Raw genomic sequence first — 27,355 nt, forward strand, 5'->3', positions numbered from 1 at the left:
TTTTGATGAGCTAATGCTGAAGAGTCAATTTCAAGCACCACAACGACCTAGCCTGGATTTTTATAAACTGTTTGTGGTTTAAATATTCTGTCACTAAGTTGACCACAATATAAATAAGCAGCTATTTTGATTTTGGCTTGTCTATGCAAATTTTACATATTTGATACAAAATACATACCACACCCAAATCAGAAATTTAACTTGTGTCTTATTGGCCAAGGACTTATTTTGCTACAGATTATTATTAATTAATTACCTACATGAAATAAAAATAGCTAGTCTGCTCTGGTATTTTAACTCATCCATCCCAGAGGTGTGCACAAACACACTTGCCCCAGGCACCCAAGGGCAGCATTTCCAGAATAATCCTTTTGAAAATTTCCATAACCTATCTATCTATCTATCTATCTATCTATCTATCTATCTATCTATCTACCTATCTATCATTCAGTTCCAACCCCCTGCCACAGTCAGGGACACCTTCCACTAGACCAGGTTGCTCCAAGCCCTGTCCAGCGTGGCCTTGAACACTCCTAGGGATGGGCATCTTGCTAGATAATGCTTTGGTAATTTTTATCTTATCATTTTAGATCAAGTGCTGGACAGTCTAGCTAGTCAATAACTCTCACACTGGTGTCAGCTATGTATGGGTCATTCAATGGAGGCAAGGAAATGTTTAGCCAAGTAAAATCCTATACTTAAGTCATCACAATAAGGAAGATTATAAAAATTAAGGGAGTTACAAGGAATTTATCACAATAAGGAAGATTATAAAAATTAAGGGAGTTACAAGGAATTTATCTTCAAAGGGAGTTTTGGCCTGCTCTTGCCTTTCATCTTCACAGAAACTAGAATTGAAGAGGGAAGCAGTAGAAGCCACTTCTGTGTTTGGCACAGGGTTGCCAGCAGCAAACTATTTGAGCAGATTATCTCAGGTACATTGAGGCAAATGCCAGCAGCATATCAGGGCTGGTATTCATCCTACAGACTTCGCACTAGGCAGATTTAGCCTCCTGAATGAGACTTGCTTGGCATTTTACGGACAGAATGGAAAGCAGGACAGGCTTGCACTTCAAAAGACCCCAGAGAACTACAGGAAAAATCTCACAAAACCTTCATGACGGTCAACAAAATCAAGAGTAGGGAAATTGAAATGTGACTATTCAGAGCAACCCTGAGAAGGACTTGGGGGTGTTGGTCAATGAGAAAATGAACATGAACAGGCTTCAGTGTGCGCTCGCAGCCCAGAAAGCCAACCGTATCCTGGGCTGCATCAAAAGGAGCGTGACCAGCAGGTCAAAGGAGGTGATCCTGCCCCTCTACTCTGCTCTTGTGAGACCTCACCTGGAGTATTGTGCGCAGTTCTGGTGTCCTCAACATAAAAAGGACATGGAACTGTTGGAACAAGTCCAGAGGAGGGCCACGAGGATGATCAGGGGACTGGAGCACCTCCCATATGAAGACAGGCTGAGGAAGTTAGGACTGTTCAGCCTGGAGAAGAGAAGGCTGCATGGAGACCTCATAGCAGCCTTCCAGTATCTGAAGGGGGCCCACAAGAATGCTGAAGAGTGACTCTTCATCAGGGACTGTACTGACAGGACAAGGGGTAACGGGTCCAAACTTAAACAGGGGAAGTTTAGGTTAGATATAAGAAAGAAGTTCTTTATTGGGAGGGTGCTGAGGCACTGGAATGTGCTGCCCAGGGAAGCTGTGAATGCTCCATCCCTGGCAGTGTTCAAGGCCAGGTTGGACAGAGCCTTAAGTGACATGGTTTAGCATGAGGTGTCCCTGCCCATGGTATGGGGGTTGGAACTAGGTCTCTTTAGGTCCTTTCCAGCCCTAACTATTCTATGATTCTATGACTGAATTATTCAGTCCAGTGCCCTATGCACAACCTGAACTAAACCAGATCTTGGAAGTCTGCATGCTATGACTTAATTCTAGAGATTTTAAGAAAGAGATTGTAAGCAAAGTGAACTGTAGCAGCTGAAACTCTGGAGCTGATGTGCATTAGCTCTGGGTGAAGAGGGGACACAATTCTTCACATCACATACTTTATATTTGATGTCTTATCATCCAACACTGTAAGTGATACTAAATGTGAAGCCTGAAATCATGCCTACTGAACACAGACAGGCAAAGCTTTTGTTCAGCTCTGAGAAACTCACAACACCAGGTCCAGCGTTTGGAGCCAAAAGAGCAAAGAGAGACAGCAGACGAAAAGAATTTTTAAAAACAAAATAAAAGAACCCCAACTAAACAAACAAACAAAAAAAACAAACAACAAAGCAACTACAAAAAAAAAAAAAAAGCCCCATGAAACCAAAAAAGCTAACAATGTCTGGATAAAAATCATTTTTATTCCTCATTTAGCAAACATGGACAAAGTTTGGTGTCCTTACAACTTCCAGCATTTATTTTGAAAAATCATGTTTTAGCTATTCAAAACAAAGATACTGAAGAAAACCACCTCCTTTAGCAGCCTGAATACACTGCTTCTGAGAGCAAAGGCTGTCAGGCAACTCTGATTTATTTTTTTTTTTAATCTTTTTAAAAATGCCATACCACCATGGAAATTGATACAAGCACTAATGCCTATTACACATTAGTCTGTGATGCAGTACAGCATACTGGTTATACAATATGCTATTGTTCAGTAAACTGTTAAGCAGTAAAACACCATTTAGGAAAGCCTTATGCTTGTCAGGGGAAACTCATTTTAATGACACGGAAACAAAACTAACTCCTCCCAAAAGTCAATTCTCTTTTTCAAGGTAAAGTAACGCCAATTAGCTACATTCTTTCACCGATGTTCCTAAATGTATTTTTTCATATAAAGTTATTGAAAACTGAGATAAATCTCCGACTTGTATATGCTAAGTGGTTTATGCTAACTGAAATAAGCATAAATTACTTCACTACAGAGTGCAGTGGCAGACAATTCAAATCATAAATGCAATGACAATTACAAAAATCTCTCACAAAATAATGGTACTTTTTCCTATAACAACACACTGGCTTTCCAATTCTGGCTACTTCAACAAGGCAAACAGGTTAAAGCCATGGCAATTTATTTCCCACTCAAAAATGTAAATATTTTAACCTGCTAGTCCCAAGTACTGCAAGAAATAATGGAAAGCCAAAGACATCATGAAGAAAGTGGAGAGGATTCTACAGAAAAGAAGTAATTATCTTTTTTTCTATTTTATAAGGCTAAAAACGGCTTTAGTTGCAAATTGTAACACCAGTTGTATCTTTAACATAGGAAGGAGATAGACAACTACATGGACAGTAGATAGATGGGCTAAAAATTCCTGTCAAAGAAGAAAAACTTGCATGGTCCTTTCTATGTATGACTTCAGAAGTGCTCATCAGCAAATCCCACACTGACAGTATTTGTGGGTTTCTCAAGGATCCCTTGTGACTGCACTTTTAAACTTACTGCTTCTCTGCATCGCTCCAGCAGCTGAGAAGCCTTTCATTCTCCTTTTGCAGATGCTCGTTTTTTGCCTGCAGTCTTCCCAGGCAGTCCAGACAGCAGCCAATGAGCTCCTTAACCACCTCTGCTGGACTCAAAACCTTCTGTAGCTTCAGAGATCCAAGTCTGAACTAGGACAAAAGGGAAGAATGAGTTACTCCACCTGTACTAAAAAGATCACAAAACCTTACTCCAATAAACTTGAACACATATTCAATAAGCAAAAGAAATACCTTTACAGATTTCCAGTTCAAAGCAATACAATAAAACTGTCACGAGAAGAATTGTCAAATACTTTGAATAATCTAGACACCAATTATTTATACAGCTATTATGTCTTAATGGTCAACTGTCATTCAATAGGCACAGGACGTAAGCACTGATATACTTTCTAACATGCAGGAAAAGAGATGCCATGCAGCAAGTTTAACACGATACAGCAATAACCTGCTCTTGTACAGATCAGAGACCAGTAGTATAAAGATGCAATCACAGGTTTTATATAAAAAGCATTTTGGATGTAATGCAGAACAGCAGGAACTGAAAACCTAACAGTATTGCTAACATGTTCTTGTCATCTGCCCTATTCTGGTACCCACAGCAGCAAGACATAACATAAACAACATAAACATTACTGACAAAACAAATGAACATTAACTATGCTTTATTTAAAGTAAAACTTCAAATGCCTCTCTATAATGCTTCTATGCATTGGAAAGACAAAAACTAGTCCACAGATTTTCCCCTACAGGGCTCAGCAAGTTCTTAATAATAAAAACAGTCCTTCAATTAAATAAGTTGCCTCAATAATTCAATGAGATTAAAGTACAGGATCTATAATGAACAGTTGTATTTCCTTCTCAAATGGGGATGTTTTATAGGATATTCAAGGGGTCTAAACAAATTTGTTCTACCACATCTAGCAGAAACAACACAAAATGGATGTTTCTATTGTGTTAGAGGAAAAATAGCTCAGTCACACATACGAAACAGCATCAACTAAAGTATAATTGTGAAAAGCCAGATCAAGATAAAAAATCTTCAACATAACAGCTTGAGGCAAGTGAAGGAAGACATTAAGGCTACTTCAAAAGGGTGGTGTGTGTTATCTTAAGAGAAGCAAAACAGAATCATAAAATTCCACACTGGTTTGGGTTAGAAGGGACCTTAAAGCTCATCCAGTTCCAACCCCCTGATATGGGCAAGGAAACCTTCCACTAGACCAGGTTGCTCCAAGCCCCATCCAACCTAGCCTTGAACACTGCCAGGGATGGGGCAGCCACAGCTTCTCTGGGCTACCTGTGCCAGCACCTCAGCACTCTCACAGGGAAGAACTTCTGCCTGAGCTCATCTCAATCTCCTCTGTGTCAGGTTAAAGCCATTCCCCTTGTTCTGTCCCTACAAGGCCCTTGTCCAAAGCCCCTCTCCAGGTTTCTTGTAGCCCCTGTAGGCACTGGAGCTGCTCTAAGGTCTCCCCTTAAGGAGCCTTCTCTTCCCCAGGCTGAACCAGCCCAGCTCTCTCAGCCTGTCTCCAGAGCAGAGCTGCTCCAGCCCTTGCAGCATCTCTGTGGCCTCCTCTGGACTCCAACAGCTCCACATCCCTCTTGTGTTGTTGCCCCAGAGCTGGATGGGCAGGGCCTGACTTCAGTGCTCTCTAGTGGGTAGATGATGTGGATTTGAACTATCTTCAGGTACACTTCCACAGCTAATAGAGCTTACAGAAGCCATCAGAGGCCCTTAGCGACGTGGTTTAGTGGTGGACGTGTCAGTGCTGAGGTAAAGGCTGGACTTGATAATTTTAAAAGTCTTTTCCAGCCTAGTTGATTCTGTGATTCTAGGATGCCTCTTCGTATCTAGAAGCACCACCATTTGCCTGTTTTGACAAAAAGCTATCTGAGGTACCAGATCTAGAGAAAAGCAGAGTGAGTTTGCCAACACCGTCCAGACTTTGGCAAACTTACAGGAGTAGCATATCTTTCAGGAAGGAGGCACCAAACTGCCTTGGCTTTGATTGGAAATTCCTGCAGAAACATCAAGCTGCTGAGGGGTATATGGAAGACGAAGGTGTCCTCTCTCATATCTTGTATTATTAAAAGGACTGACATAACTGTTGTGGCACTTCCCTATGAACAGAACTATTACTCATCTTTTCAACTTAAATGCATGTTAATAACACCTAAAAAAAATATATATATATATAGTAGTACATGCTAAGGAAGAGTTCAGTCTGTATCGTGGGACCTCACCTATTAACATCACCAGTGCATTCCATTTTCTCCTCAATTTAGTTAAATTTACTTGTGGTGGCATGGAAGATAACCAAATTAAAGAAATTCATGAAAACAAAGTGTAGCATTTGTTAACACTTCATAAAAAGTGATGTTTATTAGTACAATACATGAGGGTTTGCTGAAAAAGGCCTTGTAAAAATTGCTCAGAAATATTTTAAAGGCATTGTTTGAAACTAGTAACAGTCCTTCAGCTCAAATATTTTATCCGTTGAAGTTTCTGCAGCAAGGTATGATACCAACATCAGCATCTTCAGAAATGTTAATTAATCAGAAAATTAGGTGAACTCAAAGGTTTCATTTTAAAATTAGCCATTGATGCTTCTTCCAAATGCACACGTACTGTCCCTAACAGTTGTCTTTCTTTAGCTTACACACATCTGATAGCTGTAGATTAAAAGATGCATTTAATTTATTTTTGGAAATTAGATTACATTATCAGGAACTCACAGAGTGACATGTATTCCCTGGATATCACACTTGCTGTTTGACAGCATTAACAAAGATGGACATTTGCATAAAGGAAACCGTTTTTCATCACTTGCAAGCCACCACCATACTATACGGATATAGAATTCATGCCACACTTGAACAGTAGCCACAGAGATAGAGTAGCACAGTAGCACAGATAAATAGCAACACAATCTTCTACTTACACTGTGGAAGAAATAGCAAGAAGAGTACATCTTTTTGTCTTATGCTTTTAGTATAATCGACTTATATAAGGTGTGGGCAAATACATTTAATCAGGACAAACAAGAATTGTCCAAATTACAGTTTACTCTGCACAAAAGAATAAAATATGAGCAATTCTGAACCGGGTTAAAGTGAATAACAATAGATTTCAGCTGAAAGCCTGGCTCCACACACAATCAAAACCATGCCAACCACACAGCAGACATTTCAGAAGCAATTATTATGATAAACAAACACCAGTTCAGCCTTTTACTTAAACACATTACATCAATCAATACTGCCAGTGCAACATGGAGTTTTGAAACTGCAAAAATACATCCTCATATACACAGACCTCTGCCGTGAAAGGATTTCTGAATATCTGTAAGAAAAAAAAAGTCCTTTTTATAAAAGCCGATGCACTGAAAGAGATGAAGCCATGCTTTGCGCATGCTACCTTTATTTATGAATTTTTGTTAACGCACAGGGGGAGAGGTCACACTGCAGAGAGCAGAGCAAGAAACACATGCCAGCCTGATGAACTGCTGCCAGTATGTGAGCCAGCAGAGAGGCACACTGGACAGATTTGCCACGCTGCTACAAGGACACAATGAATTTGTCTGGCTATCTTTTTAGGTGTTCAGTAACAGTAGCTAATTCAGTCTCTATACAAAGCAACAGATTGTTATTCACTTCCTTACATTAAACTTCAATGTGTTCAGACACTGTGATCTGCTGACCACTTCTAGGAGGCCCACAAAAGGTAAGCAAAGCAAGCCCATGACCAGCAGGCTTAAATTTATTAGGCAGATGTTCATGTATCAACTGAAAAAAAACAAAACCAAACGACCCCCCCCCAAAAAAAAACAACAAAAAAAAACCCCAACAAAACACAAAAAACCCCCCACAGCTTCTGCAAAATAAATATTCTGTACTTTTTCCCCACCCCCAGTCATCTAATCTAATTTAGGACACTTGTAGGAGAGAATTATCTGGGCTACATTACAGCTATCTCAAGCACCTCAGTGCAGAAAAACATGGGACATTTAGATACAGCCCTAATTTAAGCCAAAAAATTAACGTGACACTGGATATGCAAAACCTGTTTCGCCTCTCACACAGGATGTTATGCAAAGTGTAGCAAAACCCCTTCTTAAGGCTCTTTCTTCAACATGAAGTTATTCATTACAACAAGCTTTTCCTCCGCCTGTTTAACAAACAGAAATGTTAGAACTAACAATAGTAACATTGTTATCTGAGCAAATTACAACTGATTACTATTCCCTCTCCTCAGTAAAGAGCCCAGTGTGAGAGACTGATAAGCCATAAAGGCAGCCAAGGTCCATTTCACTTCCAAAGCATCATGAGCCATTTGTAAAACAACATGAAGAAAAAGAAATCTCAGAACTATTTTCCTTTGGAGTCCTGGTGGCATCCCAAATTGGAGAGTAAAGCTGGTAAAGGCACAGATACATAAAAAGGCACAATTTTAGATCCCAGGATTCAGAATTTGGGGCAGATGTAATTTACAGCACTAAGACAGAATTCTAATCACCTCCTGCTTGAGCGAGTCCAGAGGAGGCCACAGAGGTGCTGCAAAGGCTGGAGCAGCTCTGCTCTGGAGACAGGCTGAGAGAGCTGGGCTGGTTCAGCCTGGGGAAGAGAAGGCTCCTTAAGGGGAGACCTTAGAGCAGCTCCAGTGCCTACAGGGGCTACAAGAAACCTGGAGAGGGGCTTTGGATAAGGGGCTGTAAGGACAGGACAAGGGGAATGGCTTTAACCTGGCAGAGGGGAGATTGGGATGAGCTCTTAGGCAGAAGTTCTTCCCTGTGAGGGTGGTGAGGCCCTGGCACAGGTTGCCCAGAGAAGCTGTGGCTGCCCCATTCCTGGCAGTGCTCAAGGCCAGGCTGGACAGGCCTTGAAGCAACCTGGTCTAGTGGAAGGTTTCCTTGCCCGTAGCAGGGGGTTGGAACTGGATGAGCTTTGAGGTCCCTTCTAACCCAAACCAGTCTGCGATTTTATGGTTCTACTCTAACTGAATATTCTTTCGGGTCTGGGGGGAAGGGAGGAATCATAAAAAAGAATACATTAGCTTTTCCACATACTGGTTAGCTTTTTCTTGCAATTAAATCAAGAAATTTATCCTTCATCACCAAACTCACAGCAGCGAATCTGGAAACAATTCCAGGAAGATTCAGTAGAAATTATTAAAGATCAGGATACCATAAGAAACACCTAACTGGGTGTTTATCGAGATAAATAGATCTTGCTTACTGCATGTGTGAATGCTCAACATCAACACTTCACCAAGTTAGTTTTACATATAACATGTCTATTATTTGGACTGCGTTTTCAAGGTAAGCCTCATTTTCTAGATTCCTGCTCTCTAGATCAATTTATATTTCTTCCAGCTGCTACAGGTCTCTAGCTTCGTATCATTTGCAGATGTAATTAATATGCTTTCTACTTCCTCTTTCAGATCATTCAAGAAAACATTATGTAAAACAGTGAAGCACTAAACAATTTATACAGACAATGAGCCGATCTGCTAAAGGTCCCAGCAGACAGAAGACTAACTGTGACTGATACACTGCTCTCCTTCAATATTTGCTTTATTGTTTGCTGGGATTTTTTTAAATTGCTGTTTTTTTAAAGCTACATTAAGATGAACACAGAACCATTTAGAAAGCTGTGTTCCCTTAAGCAGAAATCACACTCAGCACATGGCTATTTGACCAGTATTCTAAGCTTAGAAATAACCAAGAAATAGAAACTTAAGACAAAACTGTCATTTTCCCATCCCCTCTCATCCTGCCCACTGTTTGTCTTCTATAGATTAAGAAAGAAGTGATTTTAACCACAAGGCAGAAGATATTTTGGAAGTAAACCGAAAAGCTTCTCAAGTACTTTTCCTTCTAGTTAGTGATGTTTATAGGAAGCTGCTTCACACAGGGGAAAAAAAAAAAGTCATTAGAGTATGAGCCAGCACATTTTCTTCATGGAAAATTCTAAGACTACATGAAAATTATTTTATTCTATGCAGATGGTGCATTTGAATTTAGCATTAAAAATATATTAGCTACATAATCTTTGCATTACTACATTACACTAGAAATGAGTTGTATCTTAGTAAGTATTAAAGGTTATGCACTGACAAGAGAAGCCATTTACACAGCAGTGCCTGCACGCTCCCTCTTTCAAGGCAGAATCTGAAGCTAAATACTAGCAGTGAGCTACTTTCCAATAACAATTTTTCATTATGACATTACTAGTTTATAAGAAAAAAAAATTATGCTGGAAACTCATTATATTTGCATTGCTGGCCATGATTTCTCTTTGTATAACTTTAGTATTTTGACAATCCTTTCTAACAGTATTTGTAATCTAAAATATATTTAAGTAATCCCACAAGCTAGAAAAAAAATATTTAGACATACAGATTTTGTCTTTTCTTGTCCTGGCAGGCTATAGCAGCTATATACTGTGTGTCTCTCACCCCAAACTCCCTCTATTTACATTACATACTTAAATCCTAACCTATAATATTTTGATTTTCCCTTCTCTATTTTGAAAATGATTTAACAATTTTTACAGAGAGTACACTTACAGACACTTAGGTCTGATTTTAAAATTAAACTATTCCTAGTGTGTGAAAAAGTTTTAGTTGTACAAGCTAACCTACAGCCTGTAACAGAATCATCTCTATCTCTCCTCGCTCATCTTCCACTTTTCCTCCACCTTTGGAATAGGTCACAGAGATCCTTGTGCTCTGCTTCTAGTCACAGTATTTCTAACTGTATTAGCAATCAGCAGGGTTAGCACAGGATAGCAACATCTACATCCTTGCAGACAGATGCTGACTCCTGAAACATATCGTCTAAGCAAACGTCCTTTCACCAGGGAAATATTAATGAAGAATTTGAGGTGGAAGGGAGGGGGAAATTCCACAGGAGCCCACCAGCATGGAGCAGCTGTGTTGTCCCTGTCTTTACAAAGACCTGCAGTTTCTAATAGCAGATGTGACCCCTGCATTGAAACAGGAAGGCCCTGAAGACTCATGTAACAACAGATCCTTTTGTCATTGCCATGTCCTGAGCATCTCTCAACCTCTTCCCTATGCTAGAAGAGAACTATGCTGGGAGAAGTATTCCTACAACAGAGCTTGGTCTTACTAGATCTTGGTCTTTCCAGGCTGCCTATTAATGCCAGTTCAGCTGGGTCTTTGGGAATTAGAGAGAATGGAAGAGCAATCAGGGTGGTTTTTATTAATAAAAACCCCACAGTAAGAAACCATATGTTTTCAATACTCAAAGAAACATCTTATTAATCTCAAGAGCTAAATCAAAACAAATGCCTTGCTGACTTATTTTTCAACACTTGCACAAATTTACACCTAGAAAATCTTGCTAGAAGATATTAATAGTTATGGGCTAAACTATCTTGAAGTCACCTACTGATGACCTTGCCTACGAGTGGTACTGAGAGAAAATTCTTTACCATAGAGTAAAAGATTAGCTACAATATACAGGACAACACTGAATGCTACATTAACTCAAAAATAAGACATCCCTTACATGCTTGGATTACAATAGACAGTGTAGGATACAGCAACTTTCTTTTCTCAGTTGGGAGCTGGAACTCTTGCAAGACAGGCTGTGATTTTCAGAATCAGCCTTCCTGATTAACTATCAGCGACGGCTGATCGTTAAATATCAGCTACTTCTGCTGCTGCACAAACTCTAAACTCAGACAGAATCAATACTTTGTTAAAAATAAGTATTCACTATGCAAATATCTATGAATTTAAAAGAGGAAAATGTTAATGAAAATTCTTGTACAGGGTTAAAAGAATATGACCTACAAGTGAGCAATGCTGACACTTAAACAAAGAAAGTATTGTTACAAGCTTGAATCTGGAAAGCATTAAACCATTTTTATTTCTTTAGTCAATCAATGCGTGGTCTTGATTTTTTAAAGCTGTGCCACTATTATCTCCAGGGAAATCGTTCAACAGTAACCATGACATCCCTGGGTGTGGTAATAAAATGAGTACACTAGACTTGCACAATACAGTGATGACAATGTGAAAGCAGAAGTTGCTTTTGCAACAGCAAACTCTAGAAAGCTAAGAAAAATTAAAAAGTACCGTGTAAGCCAAGAAATCTTTGCCGGTTACATCAGTCAGTATAAATATATGAGCACCAATTACAAAAATTGAGTTTAAGATAAAAATCCTGCCTTTCTCCACTCTTGCCTTTCCCCCCTGAAATATTATTTATGACAGAAACATTACTTCATCCTGAAAGAAAAAGTATCTTCCTTCTTGACGAAGACATTACTACTATTATAGAGCAAAACAGCTGACATTAGTGATTGCTATTTTTTCTCGGGTTTTTACTACATGCTGCAGAAGCCTTCCACATAAATTGCCATCATACTAGCTCCACATCGACTGATGAAATTCCATCTGGTTTCACTATTTTGTATGGCAGGGGTTCTCAAATACTTTGGAAAGTGCTTCTCTGTTTCTCACACCCTCAAACCCACACATTCATAGCACTGTGGCCTGCTTAACGATTGCAGTGCAAGAAGCCTACATCTGTACAGCAAACCAAGTGGAAATTTGGATCATCGCCAGGTGCTAGAATATATTCTTATTACCAATGTCTATACAATAGAGAGGTCACAGCATGTCCGTGGCCCATGCCAGCAACCACCTCGCCAAACACTCTGCAAAGCACATGGCAGAGGTTGGAGCATCCTATGGACCGCTTCCAAGAGGCAGTTTTGCATGCAGCCACCCTCTCTTGGAGGCTGAGAAAATATAGTAGCATGGACGTAAGACTTTTTCCCATCATTTGGCCTCTGCATCTGGGAATATTCTAAGAAGTTTTAATTTACTGCTGCAGAGGCAACAACAGTAGACCCTAGAATACTGCTCTATCAGGTTTGTAGCAGAAGCTGCTTTATGCTAATAGATTAGGAAGGACCAAGGCACACTGCCCAAGGAGGCCCTAGGTTGCCCTTTTGATGGAATATCTTAGTCCTGGGGACAGAGGTAGAAATAAGCCTGAAGAAGACTCTGTCATTTACAGGTTGTTCCATCCAATCCATTCCTCATCAAGCTCTACACTGCAGTGTGGGCCAGACTGGAAGCAGATTTCTATCCTGAAAGCTTTTCATGGAGTCATTTATTCGGAGGGACCTCCCAGTTCAACCTCCTGCCCAAAGCAGGGCCAGCTCAGAAGTCAGACCAGGTTGTTCAGATCCAGTTGGGTCTTAGAAACCTCTAAGCATTGAGGATCCAGGGACTTACCTTCAGAGCTGCTCCCCAGCCCATCCCCTTCCAGGTGCTATATTGACCCTGGGCAGGGCTTTGTTTTTTCCCATCACTTTCACACCGTTCCTCCACCCTGGCCTCTCTGCATGGCAACCCTGCCCTTGAGGGCATTCACTGGACCCTGGGCAGGGCTTTGTTTTTTCCCATCACTTTCACACCGTTCCTCCACCCTGGCCTCTCTGCATGGCAACCCTGCCCTTGAGGGCATTCACTGGTCACTTCAGTATGATGTCAACTGGAAACTCAATGGATGTGCACTCCATCACCTTCTCCAAGTTACTGTTAAACATATGTGAAACAGGACAGGTCCCAGGAGAGACCACTGTTACTCTTCACTTGTTAGCAGTCTCCAGGACCATACAACCCATTAACCACTGTCTTCTAAGTCACTTGGCCTCATCTCTACATCTTCTAAATACCCCCGAGGATGGTGATTCCACCACTGCCCTGTGCAGCCTGTTTCAATGCCTGACCACCCTTTCGTGGAATAAATTATTCCTAATATCCAGTCTAAACCTCCCCTGGCACACCTTGAGGCGTTTCCTATCACTTGTTACTTGGGAGAAGATACTACCCAAACAGTTTTCTATCTTGTTCTCTACCCATCCAACCTAGATGTAATACTGTAGGAAACAGTGATGAAAGCCTTGCCACAGTCCAGACAAACAACATCTCCACTCTCTCCTCAGGAACATATCCAGCTGTTTTATCACAACAGGCATGGTAGAGGCAGACACAGTCTGCATGGTCTGGTATGATTTGTATTTGGTAAATCCATGCCAGCAGCTCCCAGCTACCACCTGCTCTTTGATGTGCAAAGAAACATGCCCTAAAAGGAGCTGCTCCATAACCTTCCCAAAAATCAAAGTCAGCATGACTGACCTGTAGGTTTTTTTGAGCATCAATCCAGTATTTTCTGAAGGCTGGTGGAAGGTTTGACATTCTCCAGCTGTTTGGGATCTCTCTCCCAGTCTGTAAGATTTCAAATTTGATAGGGAGCATTTTCATTAAAGGCAGCTCTCGGATGCAGCACATCTGGTCCAATGGATGGGTTGTTGTGGCGGAGAAAACAGTAACATGAAAAGCCAGCTCTGTTTGGCAGTCTGAATATCTATTCTTACTTGGATTTCCCTAGAAATTGGCAGCACTGCATTTTGACTGTCCATATTTGAGATCATTCCAGAAAGAAGCTCTTAACATAAAATCCCACTGCTCTGTTCAGGGGAAGGAGGAGGAGGACTTCTTTGAAGACTTTGGTATTGTACCAAAATCTGAACATCATTTTCCTGAGACCTCATTAAGGCCAACTCTTTGCAATCACAGGAAACAATGTCACATAAACCCTTTCATAAAGGAATTTAAGTTCTTAAAAGAGCTTCTTAATCTGACTAGCCTAGCTGGAAAGCTGTTTGGGACACTTTTTTCTAATTTCTCTCCTAAGCATACACACACACACATGTAACTTGCATCCACTTGCTTTTGGACAGACACAGCTCCTTAGCTTACAGCACTCTTTTCTCTCTAGTGTTCAGCCTCAGTAATTAATATATAATTATTTTTCTTTGCATTTATTCTGTTGAACTGAAGAAAAATGTTGTAGCTTTGGCTACACATATATTAGGTTCTATATTGCTCATAGCATACAAGCTTCCTCCAAATATCAATTTGCATTACTTGTCTCTGGACAAGTATAATGTCCACATTATATTTGTAATGTGCAATTTTGAATATATACCATGACTAAATAGACCATGGAAATACACAGAAAATAGACACAGAACTTATGTGACATTTGCAGATCAGTATTCAGTCTATTTGCACATTAAATTTGCTTATTTCATCTTGTCTGAATTACCCTGTAAGAATTACGGGGATAAAGGGATTACTTATATTTCAGGAAGCTAAATTGGTCAGATAATTTTGGAATAAAAAACATTAAGTGACAATAGTAAGCACATTATATGTGTCTTAAATACCCCCTTTGTAGACAGGTTAAAGTAGTTGTATGGGTGCTGGGAAGAAACCTAATGAGCAAGAAACTGCACGAATGGCATTATATCCCTTTATTTAAAGCCTCTGGAAAACTTCCTTGATTAATCTTTCCATTCCTCAGAAACAACACATTCATGTACCTCTACAATCAGCTACTTATGTGAAGCTTAATCCCACACGTACTGAAATGGTGTTTTAGCTACTGAATTTTGACAGCTGTAACATGGTCTGGTCAAGATCTATCCAGGCTATGATTCACTACCTTAAAGTGCTCTGTAATAATTTTCCAGAGCTTACTCTAAAGACTGTTGCTCATAAGAGTACTTCCCCCTAGAACCTGAAACCCATATATAGTGAGAACCAAGTGATATCTGTAAAAAATTAGATACTTTTCAAATAAGGCATGGACTGATTAATGCTACGGAACATATGCACTAAAGCAATGTTTGTCTCTTGGTGCTAAGATACGGAAAGCTGCTACTAATTTCCTTCTCAATTTTAATGACCACTATGTAACTGAATCACCTAAAATTAGAAATACACTGAATACTAAAATGCACTACAGTGGTAATTCTCAGCACCTGTAACATTAGATATTTCTTCCAATTCTTTCCCAATGGTGATCAGACACAACATTCCACTTCACTGGAAGAATCTAGGCAATTGAACTAAAGGCCAAAGGCAAAGGTCCAGAAAAATCAGGGGCACTAGTTACTAGTTACAATAATAAATACGGAATGGGTAACTACACACAAGCAGTGATACCAGAGGCACAATTATGTAAGGACAAAGAATTTGAGCACTTTAATTTGGGATTAAATTACTACTTCATCCTACAAAAATTGTCAGGCTTGCATTGTATGCATACATCTAAGTGCTTTATCTTCTTTTATTTGTCTTCTCTTTTATCATTCCCTTTTATACTTCACGCAATACTGTCCATTCAGCTCCCTGCTAGCAGTTTGACTCTGAAGTGAATTCACAAAGAAAACTGAAGCAGGACATCCCTAAAAGATCTTTTGCTTTTTTTTTTTTCCTTTTTGTTTTGGTTTTTTTCATCTTTTCCCTCGTTAATTCAATGGCTCCAGGAATAATCAGATACTTTCCCACTTCACTGAGTAGCAAGCAGGTCTGTGAGCAATGGAACTACTGAAGGCTGCTTTCCTACGGTTATGACTCTTGTGCTGGATCCCCTAATGTCTAAGAAGGTGAGAAATCCAGTCAAAGCATTTCCCTTATTTAATGCATTCATAACTTCTCACTCCCATGAGGATTTGCTTGTGTCTAATAACACAGTTGATCTCATTCCACATTTTTTTCCAAAGCAGACATATGAATAGGGTCTCTCTTCTCCACCCAGCCACCTATTACCATGGAGCTAGTAGGAACCTGATATCTTTGAGACCTTTACTCCTGTCAAATCTATTTGAAATTGTCCAGTAGTTTCAAAAGTTATTGGGGAAACAGGGAGGAGGTAAAGAGACTGGCAGTCAGCAGAGGCACACAGTGTGATCGCATAAGCTTTGTTTCCTTAGGAAGCGGGGTAAAACACTTGCACATTTTATTAATTTAAAACTGCCCTAAATTAATTAGAAAATGAGTTTTTACTTAGAGATCTAAACTTGTTTTCTTCCTTGGTTTTCATGTAACTTACGGTGTGGCAGTAATACAATAGACTCTAGATACAACATCTGGATTCAGGTCTCGGAGTTAAATACACAAACAGTTCACAACTCTGTTAATTTAGATTTCAGAGGGAAAGCCTAATAAGATAGCTTAAATTAGAATGCATTTCCTACAGGCTAAGAACAGAACATGGGCCATTACCATAAATCAACTGACACACAAACTTACCACATAGCAACTCACTTTTGTCTGAGGCTTGAGTCTCCCAAACATATGGAAGGATGCCTGCCAAGGATATTTCATTTAATCTGCTGGCATTTAATCTGCATTCAAGTTTTCAACTGAACTATTCCAGAACAAAGCTCATTCAAACGAAATCTTTGAAGGAGGACTGTGGGGCTCTTTTTCTGAACGGCTGATCACAAGTATACATAGCATGAACAGTAACGCTGAAAAAAACCCCACACAACCCTCTAGATTAACTCCGGAAAACTTTCTACAAATGTTATGAGCGGTAGATCCAGATAAATGTGCTTCTAGAAAAATCTCCAAAATAAAAGCAAGACTTGAAGGAGTGCTTGTGATATTACTGTCAGTGAAAGTTTCAAGGTAACAAAATATGAATGATTAATACTTCCAGAAGTAAAAAAACACCAGTACATTATGTTAGCTGCTGCATAATGATAGCATTTTAAAACTACCTGTCAACTGATCATATTCCTACATGTGAAACCCAGACTGCAGCTTTCTTTAAAAACTTTAATAAAACATAACTGCAATGTCTGGAGTAGTAACTGTTAGATATGAAGACAACTTGTCTTGGGAGCTACTTCTCTTCAAACAGTGACCTTTAGGTTTGAGAAGTAATGGAAACTATAAAGAGCTTCTTGAATACACCCTTGGAACTAACATGCCAACATTTTGCAGTAATTTAAGTCTGACTCCCCCTGAATATGCTGTACTCTGACGTTAACAGCTCAATGACTGAACATGATTTTTTTTGCTTGGAAAGTAAACGTATAACCACGTGAGTAAGCATGAGATAATGCCTGGACCAAGGCAAAACACAGAAGTGTTCCTAACTAAGTACTACAAATAAGTTTCCAGTGCGGCTAATAACACAACATTCATTTAGAACAACCATTGACTGTTTTCAGGGTGGTTTTTTTACCCTTTGTTTACAACATCCTTTCAGGACACCGACAGCTACTTGCTAAAGTTTTCAGATCCAAACATCTGACTACTTAAAAACTTCACTGAATTATTTTATCCGATTCAAGAAAACAAGAGACTGACGATTTTCCTTTACAGTACGAAACTTACCTACCTGAGCTACACAGTGAACATCTGTGTACACTGCGCTCCTCCCACAAACATGGAAATACTCAATGCATCATATGCTGTATGTAGCAAATATGACAAATCTCCAGTAAAGCCAAAATTCCACAGTGTGAAGTACATAGAAGGACATAAACACTTCTATAAACTATCAACATATAAACATACTATTTCTTTCCAGTCTAAACGAAACACATACAAAAGCCAAACTCATATTTTCATGTTGAAAGAAAGAAGCACCAGCTCCGATTCAGGAATGCAGTGCAAGTGAAATAAACTTTACCGAGTTACACCTATCTACACTTGGGTCTCTTTACTGACTGTTCAGTTTCATCATCAGCAAGAGATTTCCCCCATCCCCTTTAAGACATAAACTACTCTACAAACATGCATGGAGTGATATCCTATACACAGTAGCCAAGTCCTTCCAGCCCTCATCAATAAACATCTCTTCTAGCTTCATGAAGGAATCTACCTTGTAACTGCCTTTGTGATATCTTTATTTTACGGAAGAAAAAAAGAAAATAATAAAAACAGTACTTTATGTAAGAAAGAAAAAATAATCAAAGGAGAATCTTAAAAAAATCAAGGAGTATTCACCTGTAATTTCTTGTAAAACACTGCTAGAGATGCAGCAATTTAACAACCAAAAGTTGTTCTACACTATAAGGTCCTAAAATGCTCTAGTAATAGTAGGATGTGCAGTTTTAGATTTAACAGAGATTCTCACTTTAATAAGGGTAAGAAGGGGTGCGATTTTTTGCTTTTGTTTTGTCACAAGACTGCTCACTCCAACAACAGTATAGTATGAACACAATGACAGGTTGTACTACCCTAACAAGGACCTATCAAGCAAACCCAACTCACACATGAAATTAAAAGGCAAAGAAGGCTGCTCAGACTTGAACCATTTACAGTTTCAGCAGCAGCAGCACATCTTTAACCCCAAACAGACGGGCCACCTATCATCCTTTGACCCATCATCCTTGAAGTGTCTACAGGAGCCATTGAGTGTCTCCATTCAGAACTACAACTCCCAGCACAAAATTCGCAGCCTTTTACCCCATCTCCTTTGGATATATGCATCTAAATAGACAGTATAATGAAACAGCAGCCACAGATGACTTGGGAATTTAAGGAATTAAGACACCATTACTAAAAGTCATTCTCTGTAAGTGCCCTAGGCCAGCAGCCGCCCAACATCTAACACTTACATATAGCAGTGACTTGAGAAAATACTGTGTTTCGTATTGTCCAGGCTATGCAGCACCTCACAACAGAGTTTTGGCCTTCAAGGAGGACCTACGGAAACTGAGGTGCTGGAGCGGGTCCAGAGGAGGCCAACAAAGATGGTGAAGGGCCAGGAGCACAAGCCTGATGGGTACAGCTGAGGGAACTGGGGTGTTTAGTCTGGAGAAGAGAAGGCTCAGGGGGGACCTTCTTGTTCTCTACAACTACCTGAAAGGAGGATGGAACCAGGAGACAGCCAGTCTCTTCTCCCAAGGAACAAGTGACAGGACAAGAGGAAATGGCCTCAAGGCTACACCAGGGGAGGTTTAGACTGGAGATTAGGAAAAAGGGTTGTCAAGCATTGGCACAGGCTGCCCAAGAAATGGTGGGGTCACCATCCCTGGAGGTATTTAAAGGACACGTAGATGTGGCGCTAAGTGACATGATTTAGTGGTGGACTTGGCAGTACTGGGCTGGACTTGATTTTAAGTCTTTTCCAACTTAAGTGATTCTATGATTCTACAGCATTAGACTTCATTCCCGAATGATAGTACTCAACTCTTCTTACTACATACATGTTGCTTTTCTCCTGGGCTTCTTAAAGGAACAAATACATGCACAGAAGAAAAGACAGTTTATTTCTCAGAGGTTTCCCTACAATCAGAACAAAAGGGAATTTACTACAGTCTTGTTTGTCTTGTTTATACCATCTTTTTTTTTTTTTTTTTTTTTTAATCCTCTGGGCATGAAATTTAGATTCCCCTTCTCTGGCACGTCCCAGACTCATTATGATAAAGAGGATTTAAGACTAAGTACTACTGCTAAAAATTCTATGCTACACATTCTACCATGTAAGAATAATTCAAATAAAAACATTTTTATCCCTTTAGTAAAAGTAATTTCAGAGCACTGACTGATCACAGGTCATTTCTGACTGATAAAATGCCATTTCATTGAATCATTGTCATTGACTTACATTGAATCACTGTCATTGATTCAAGGTCCTTACTGGATTGCTACGGCAGATCCATTCATTTCTACTACAAACTGAACTCTAGCAAATAATTTTTCCATATGCTTATAATGATAAAAGGAATAAAAAATCTTTCACTCAAGAAATTAATATTAAATTCTAATAAAAATCAAACAATTTACTGCTTTTTCTGAAAATTCAAGTCTAACAAGTCTGGTTTTTATATATGTACATATATATATATAAAGACAAAACAGACCAAAAATCCCTTATCTCCAAACAACCTAATGCTCAAAATAGATGCAATTGTAATACACGTCTTTTCATAAACAAAGTTTTCACTGAGATCAAAAATTGGATCGGATTCAATTAGAAAATATTTTCCCTAAAATCTTGTAAATTCTCATCCGCAAAGAAATATGGTTAACAGATAAAAATGCTTAAGTGGTTGCTAGCAACCAAACAAAACATTTACTTTTTTCCACATAATGCTCTTTTCAAAAGTTGTCGTTTCAAAGTATTTAGTGAATTAATGTCTTCTGAAGCAAAGACAATCCTGAAAGAAGGAAGGCATTTCCTTCTCAGAATTCTACAGAGTACACTGACTACTTCAAGGGAAGGTGTTTTATGACATGTTAATATAGAGCCTGTTGAAGCTGTATGTTAATTCAGCATTCTAATTCAGTAGGATCTGAATTTCTGAAGCAGTGCTGTACAAGTTCTGCATACTACTTGCTTCAGAAGGTTGCTCCTGTTTTTCTACTGCAAACTATCAGTCCCATAGAAACACAGCTTGATTTGGATTGGAAGCGACCTTCAGTTCCAACCCCCTGCCACAGGCAGGGCCACCTTCCACTGATGAAGATTGCTCCAACATGAGATGAAGATGAAATGAGATTGCTCCAGGCCCCGTCCAACCTGGCCTTCCTTTATATATGTTCTAATCAGGGACTTTCAGAGGCTAGGGTGTTCTACAATTACTAAGGGCTTTCTTGACTACCTGATGCCTTCAGCATTTCTTCCTCCAAGCTGTAACTTCCTCCAACTTGTACCTGGACAGGAAGCAGAGGGGCAACACAGGGGAAGAAGGTAGAGGTGGCGGACATACCATCATCCCTGGAGGCACTCAAGGCCAGGCTGGATGTGGTTCTGGGCAATCTGATCTAGTTGAAGATGTCCCTGCTCATTGCAGGGGAGTTGGACTAAATGACCTTTGAAGGTCTCTTTCAACAAAACATTCTTATCATGCATGCACAGTTCAAGCTGATGGCATGTTTTTCTCTCCAGTGGCAGGATTTGTCGTAGCTGGTTAGACCACGAGCTCAGATGAAGCACCACAAAGCCCCATTACCAGGATCCACAGGTCACAGTCACATCATGGTATTCACATAGCACAACAGAGGTAAAAATTTTCAGGGACCCAGGGGAAAGAGCGAATTCCCCTTTATATTACATTGTAACAAGAAAGCTTGAGCTCTATGCCTTCAGAAGTCCCTCCATTTGTCAGACATTTCAGAGGCAAACAGCAATATGCTCTACTTACCACAGAAATGGCTGCACGTGGGAAAGGACTAAAGAACAAAATTCCATCTTTACTGAAATTTCAGCACAGGAAAACCACATTCTGTTATATATCTGCATTTTTTTTTTATTTAGTTTTACATTTATTCTTACATGTCAGCAAACCAGTGCAAAAGGGGGAATCCACTGATTTCCTGAAAACCACGAATAGTAATGGTAGAACTAAAGCTTTCTTATGACTCAGAAAACGGCGGTTTGGGGGGTGGGCGGTTGTTGGGTTTTGCTTTGGTTTTGACTTTTTTTGGTGTGCATGTGTGTGTGTGCGTGTGTGTGTGTGTGTGTGTGTGTGTGTGTGTGTGTGGTGGTGGTTTTGTTGTTGTTTTGTTTGGGTTTCGTTTGGGGTTTCAGGGTTTGGTTTGGTTGGTTGTTTTGGTTTGTTTTTTTTTTTTTGTTAAACGCACACATTTCCTTATTCCAGAATAGTAAAATACCAGCAGTGGAGTACTTCAAAGAAACTGTAATTGACCTAATGCTGTTTACCAGAAAAAAACAACAACAACAAAAAAAAAAAAAACCACATACAGTGAAGTGGCAAACAAGGCAAAACTCAATAAATACATATACCTCAGGTAGGAACAAACTGGAAAAGAATATACACAACAGTGAATGCACGCAATACCAAAGATGCAGACACAATTTTTCCCTTAAAAGTTCAAAATGTCTCTTTCTGTTACACGTTAACCATCAATTATCAGCATTCAAAATCAGTATACTAATATGTGGGTAAAACAAGACCTATAGAGACAAGATGCATGCGAAGAACCACAGTTCTACTGAGAACTCAACCATTTTTCAAGGTAGGTTTCTGGTTTTGGTGACTTGGTGATCTGTGTCCTGCTAAGGAAGCTGTGATAGAACGACTGACTCAAAGACCACCCTACATAGACAAGTGCTCAACCTAGAGGCCTACACAAAGAGAGAGTAGTAAAAAGCTTATTTTGGCAATTTTTATTTAATTTTGTGTTAGTATTTCACTGTCAACGGACACTGCTCAGTCAGATAGTGGAATGTCCTGAGTTAAACAGGATCTGTCATGTTCATGTAAGTTCTTTTTTGACCAGGATAAAGCAAGTACTTACACGGTTTGAACTCTCCTTGGGCAAGGTAGTTCTCTCCGTATTGCCAAATATAACTTCACCAAGGTTCTCAGCAGGCTGGTTCACTGTGTCGTCAGCTAGAGATACGCAAATACCTGATGGCGCCAAATAAAATCTAATTCTACACCTACTTGAGGAAACGCCATAAAGATCCACCACTATTTCTGAAACTACCAAACTGATTAATCAAGTTGCTTCCCATTAGAATTACATAATGGCTTTCTTAGGCCTATACAAATAAAACGCATGGAACGGCTCCTCTTAGCAAATTCCATCTTGTGCTCACAAAGCACATGGGTATAAACGAACAAACTTTCTAAAAGAAGCCACATCACATTCTGGGACAGCTAGTTTAAGCACAAGATTATGACTATTTATTTTGAGCTGTAAGCTTAAGGAAGTAGCGCTTTCAAGCTCTACATAGCTGAACTGGAATGACTAGTAGCATGAAATAGCCCAGACTGTGAAGTAAATAGTATAAAGTGAATACATCAGCCCACACAAACACAAAAGGGAGACAGACCAGAGCAGCAACCAGCAGACAGAATATCAATTCACTGCCAAACCCCAAAGTATAAGAACTCAAAAAGGAGGGGGGAGGATGTCAATATCCTGCCGCCGACTTGCAAAGGGAGGAATATTATTTCATGTTTTGCAAGACTAGTGTCCTGTAGTCAGTAGTCAATACCACTCAGACCAACCTCAGAGCTAGCTAGTTTTCTGGCAGACCAAGATTTAAATTATCATTAAAATAAATAAAACTCAAGTAAGAATACTCAGCACTGCTAAGTAATTTCTTTCCCCTTACTTTAAGCCAGCTGAAAGTGATGATGGTAATTATAGCAAATATTTCTTGGTAAGAACATCAAGGAACAAAAGAAAATATGTAACAGCTATCCAAATTTCTGTTGTAACATTAATTAGAAGTCAGAGCACACCGAGACTTGCAAATACAGCATGTTTATTCTTTTTATAATTTTTACCTACTGAAGTGTAATGATTCAAATATGTTGGAAATTAATCATACCATGCTAACTGAACCTGAAGACAAAATTTCCAAGAAGGAAAAATGTCTGATAACCATGAAGAGCTATTGCATGATGAAATACACCTCCAAAGCGGTCTTCCAGAGCAAATGTAGGATGCTGTGTTGTTTAATCTTTAAAAATAAATTACAAATACTCTGTCTTCAGAATCCATAAATCTAACTTCAAAACCATATGCGATTCTCCATGTGCCATCTGCCAGTCCTAACTTCCAGCAAGTTCAGGTTCTACAGAGACAGTAAGTGAACTAGTCCAAAATGCCAGCCTGTATCAAGATCTACAAGGTAATTATTTGCAACACACATGCAAACAGAGAAAAGGTGTTAAAAAGGTTACCAGAAATTGCACCATGTGCAAATGAAAGTTGCCTCTCCAAGTTATGACACTTTTATCAGCATGACTGTATGGATAAGATCTGAGAACTTCCATTTGGAAGACTTCAAAAACATCCAAGAAAAAGGACAGCAAATCGCAAATTTGCTCCAGACAGCAAATGAAGCTATTGCCAGCATTTCTCTGAGGGATAGTGAAACAACTGCAAACTTGCAAAAGCATCCAAAATTGTACTGTATGAGTTAGAACCTTTCTGAACCTTTTAAACTATTTAAATATGAAATATTTCAATTATAACTCTGTAACAGAAAACGGTCTTCTACTCATGGTAGCAGTACTGTCCATCTCTGACATTTTTTAATCACCTAAGTATGCACTGCTTGTATCTTTAGTAAGTATTTAATACCTAGACCCATGTTCAACTTTAAACGATACCATCCAATAGGAGATTAACTGCTATCGAGATAAATCTGAGCAGAATCTTAGGCTACCTTCTCTCTTCAGAACGAATACCTGCGTGTACATAATCTTCTACTATGTACAGAATTAAGTAGCTACAACTCACAGAAGCCACTATTTTTATTTCTGAAACCTGAAGTTAGAGGTAGCTACACCAAAAGATCAAAATCATGAGCAACTATGCTATGTCTGCACAAAACAAGAATCATGCAGCCACTTCCAAGAAAGAAGTCAATATTACCAACTGAATAAAGCCTCTGTAGTTGTAAAGTTGGCAGAGTACTAATGAGCATTTCCAAGATAAGAATTAAAGCTGCCTTTTTCATCTAATAAAGGTATCAGTGAATTCCTTAAACTTATGTGAAAGTAAGTTTCAAAACTAATACTTCAAGGTGGTAGTCTATGAAAATCACAGAATTGCACCTAGAATTCTGCAATTGCAAAACTGGTTTTGGGGATATTATTCTCTTCCCCCTTCAGTATGAGGCAGCTTTCATCAACAGAGAACAAAACATTTTTGTCATATACCTCCCAAGAGAAATAATAGTTCTCTGCAGAAGAGCTGTAAGATAATTCATGTCAAAACTGGAAGAAATCATAGCTACTATGAAAACAAATACTGTATTTCAAAACCCAGTGGGAGGATCTTGTTGTTCAAGAGGCCAGAATAGTTAGTACTTTTCTACTTAAGTTCATTAATTGCAGTTAAGGATAGATTTATTTATAAAAATAAGTTCTCTATCTTATCATAACTATTTCCATTCTTTTCTAAACCAGAAATGTAAGTCTTATATACATGCTTCCTTTTCTCTTCCACAGGTTCCCAAGTTAAAAAATAGTAATTGAAAAGTAAATTCTGAACAGGACAATTCCTCTCTATTTTCTCCTTGATAAATTAGGAGCAATATTTAAATATAACATCATATTTAAATAAGCCCTAAGTAAACCAAACAGCAACTCAAATCAAATGCTTGACTGTAATGGTTGACTTTTCCATAAAGCAGTCACTTTCTGACACCTAAGCTAGGAAATTGCAGTGTTATAGAAGATGAAACAATTCCCCTCAGCCCAGAAAAAGTTGCCTCTCAGGTGAAGAAAAAAAAAGCAAAACTTTATTTTGCCGTGAACAAGACCTTTGGGTCAAGCTTCATTGTGCACCCACACCGCTGGCAGGGATTTCTGAGAGAAGACAGAGGAGCAGTTCGGTATGCAGATAGCAAATGACTTCCCTAAACACCATTTCCTAGCACTGAACAAGCTCAGTCTACACCCTCTGCTTTGATATCTGAGAATACCCTGAGTTATAAAACATGCTCTGGATTAATAGGTATTATTATGGTTAGTATTAGGCACTGGATAAATACTTGATAAGATCTTACTGGACAAGATCTGGTTTTGGTCAGGCCAACCGCAGAAGACTCCAGAGCAAGAAGATTTTGCATCAATCATGAGAATTCCTTGCTGCCATTAAAATTTCTATACATAATATAGAAAGCTTAGTAAGTCCATTCTTACTTGATGTAATTTCATCCACCTAAGACAATTGAGAGAAACGTGAGTGCATCATAAAAAATGCAAAGAGAAACTGAAATTAAAATTTTCCTCCATTTAAATGCTTAAATCTGAATACTCCTTAAAGAAAAACAAACCAATGAACCACCCAATCATATCAGGAATACAAATCCAGAAACTTATGTCTTCAGAAGAAAATAATGACATGCAACTTCAAAGTCAATTAAATAGTGAAAAGTGATGATACACAATACTAGGGGCAATTTCATCCCTTACAGTGAAAAAACATAACCTATGTTTCTGTACAACTTAATTCAACCTTGTTCTGAACTTGTTCCTTCTCCTTGAAGCTTCTGTACACTTGGTAATACCCTACTGCAACGTTATTGATCTTATCATAAGGCTTTTAGATTAAGTTAAAAATCAGAAACTATATGAATAAACAATACACAACTTTCTGTAAGCCTTGATTCAGACTTTGATATTGTGCCTTAAGCTAGATTTGTGGCTGCTAATGTTTCTAAGTGACATGTAAAGAAACTGCAGGAATTTAAAAAAAAAAAAAAAAAACATGTCAGAAGCTACTATTTCAGTAGGTAAAACAGAAATCATTTTGACTGTTGTAGAACAGAGATGGCAGGGACCTGTGGAGCTCATCTTGTCCAGAGTCTGATGCCTATTTATATCTTATCACCAATATCATTTTGTGGTGATAAAAAAACAGATATTTTCTGTCCAAATACTAAGCCTACAAATGCTGTCGCTACTTGGCTTGTAAGAATGTAAGAGGATTACAGTTTTGCAGCATTAATATTTTAAGTCATGGCATCACTGTGATTTCCAGGAAGGTATCACACAGCCCTGTGAAATGCCTACATTATTACAATAAGCTTCCCTACCACTCTGTCACATCTTGTAGAATACTAAATCCACAGGCAACAACCCCTTCCTCCAACCAACAAAAAAAAAATAAAAATCAACAAACCCACTAAAAGACTAATGAAAGTTTGCTTAATATTAATCATATTGCAGGGCATAGGGGTTTAGAGTTTCATTTTCCATAACATCAACCAGTTTGTATTTGTAATAGAATCAGCTCTATTTCAGAACAAACGTATGTTTACAATGACTTACAATAACATGCCAGACATAGAATAGTTTTTGATGTCAAGGGCTCCATTATATGTTTGGGTGCAAGTTCAACAACAACAGCTGCTCCAGATTTAATGAAGGTAGTACTCAAGGGACAGACATTTCCTGGATTTATTTATGGGGGCTTACAGAAAATGTTCAATATGTACCAAAATATACATTGTTCAGAGATTTCCATGCTTGAGAGTGAAACTCTCAGTGTTTGATTCATAATGGCTACTTCACAAGGGCTTAC

General features: G+C 39.0%; 1 protein-coding gene across 5 annotated transcripts in view; it reads right to left on the reverse strand.

Annotated features, from left to right (window-relative positions):
* The window catches only part of XRCC4 (X-ray repair cross complementing 4), a 174,576-nt gene that overhangs the window by 100,054 nt on the left and 47,167 nt on the right, over positions 1-27,355 (reverse strand). For all 5 annotated transcript variants that reach the window (XM_065664059.1, XM_065664057.1, XM_065664058.1 and 2 more), the window contains exon 4: positions 3,443-3,609. In XM_065664059.1, coding sequence (XP_065520131.1) covers positions 3,443-3,609 — 167 coding nt within the window. The remainder of the gene's footprint in view (positions 1-3,442; positions 3,610-27,355) is intronic.

The sequence above is a fragment of the Lathamus discolor genome, chromosome Z (genome assembly GCF_037157495.1).
Source record: "Lathamus discolor isolate bLatDis1 chromosome Z, bLatDis1.hap1, whole genome shotgun sequence".
Lineage (NCBI taxonomy): Eukaryota > Metazoa > Chordata > Aves > Psittaciformes > Psittacidae > Lathamus > Lathamus discolor.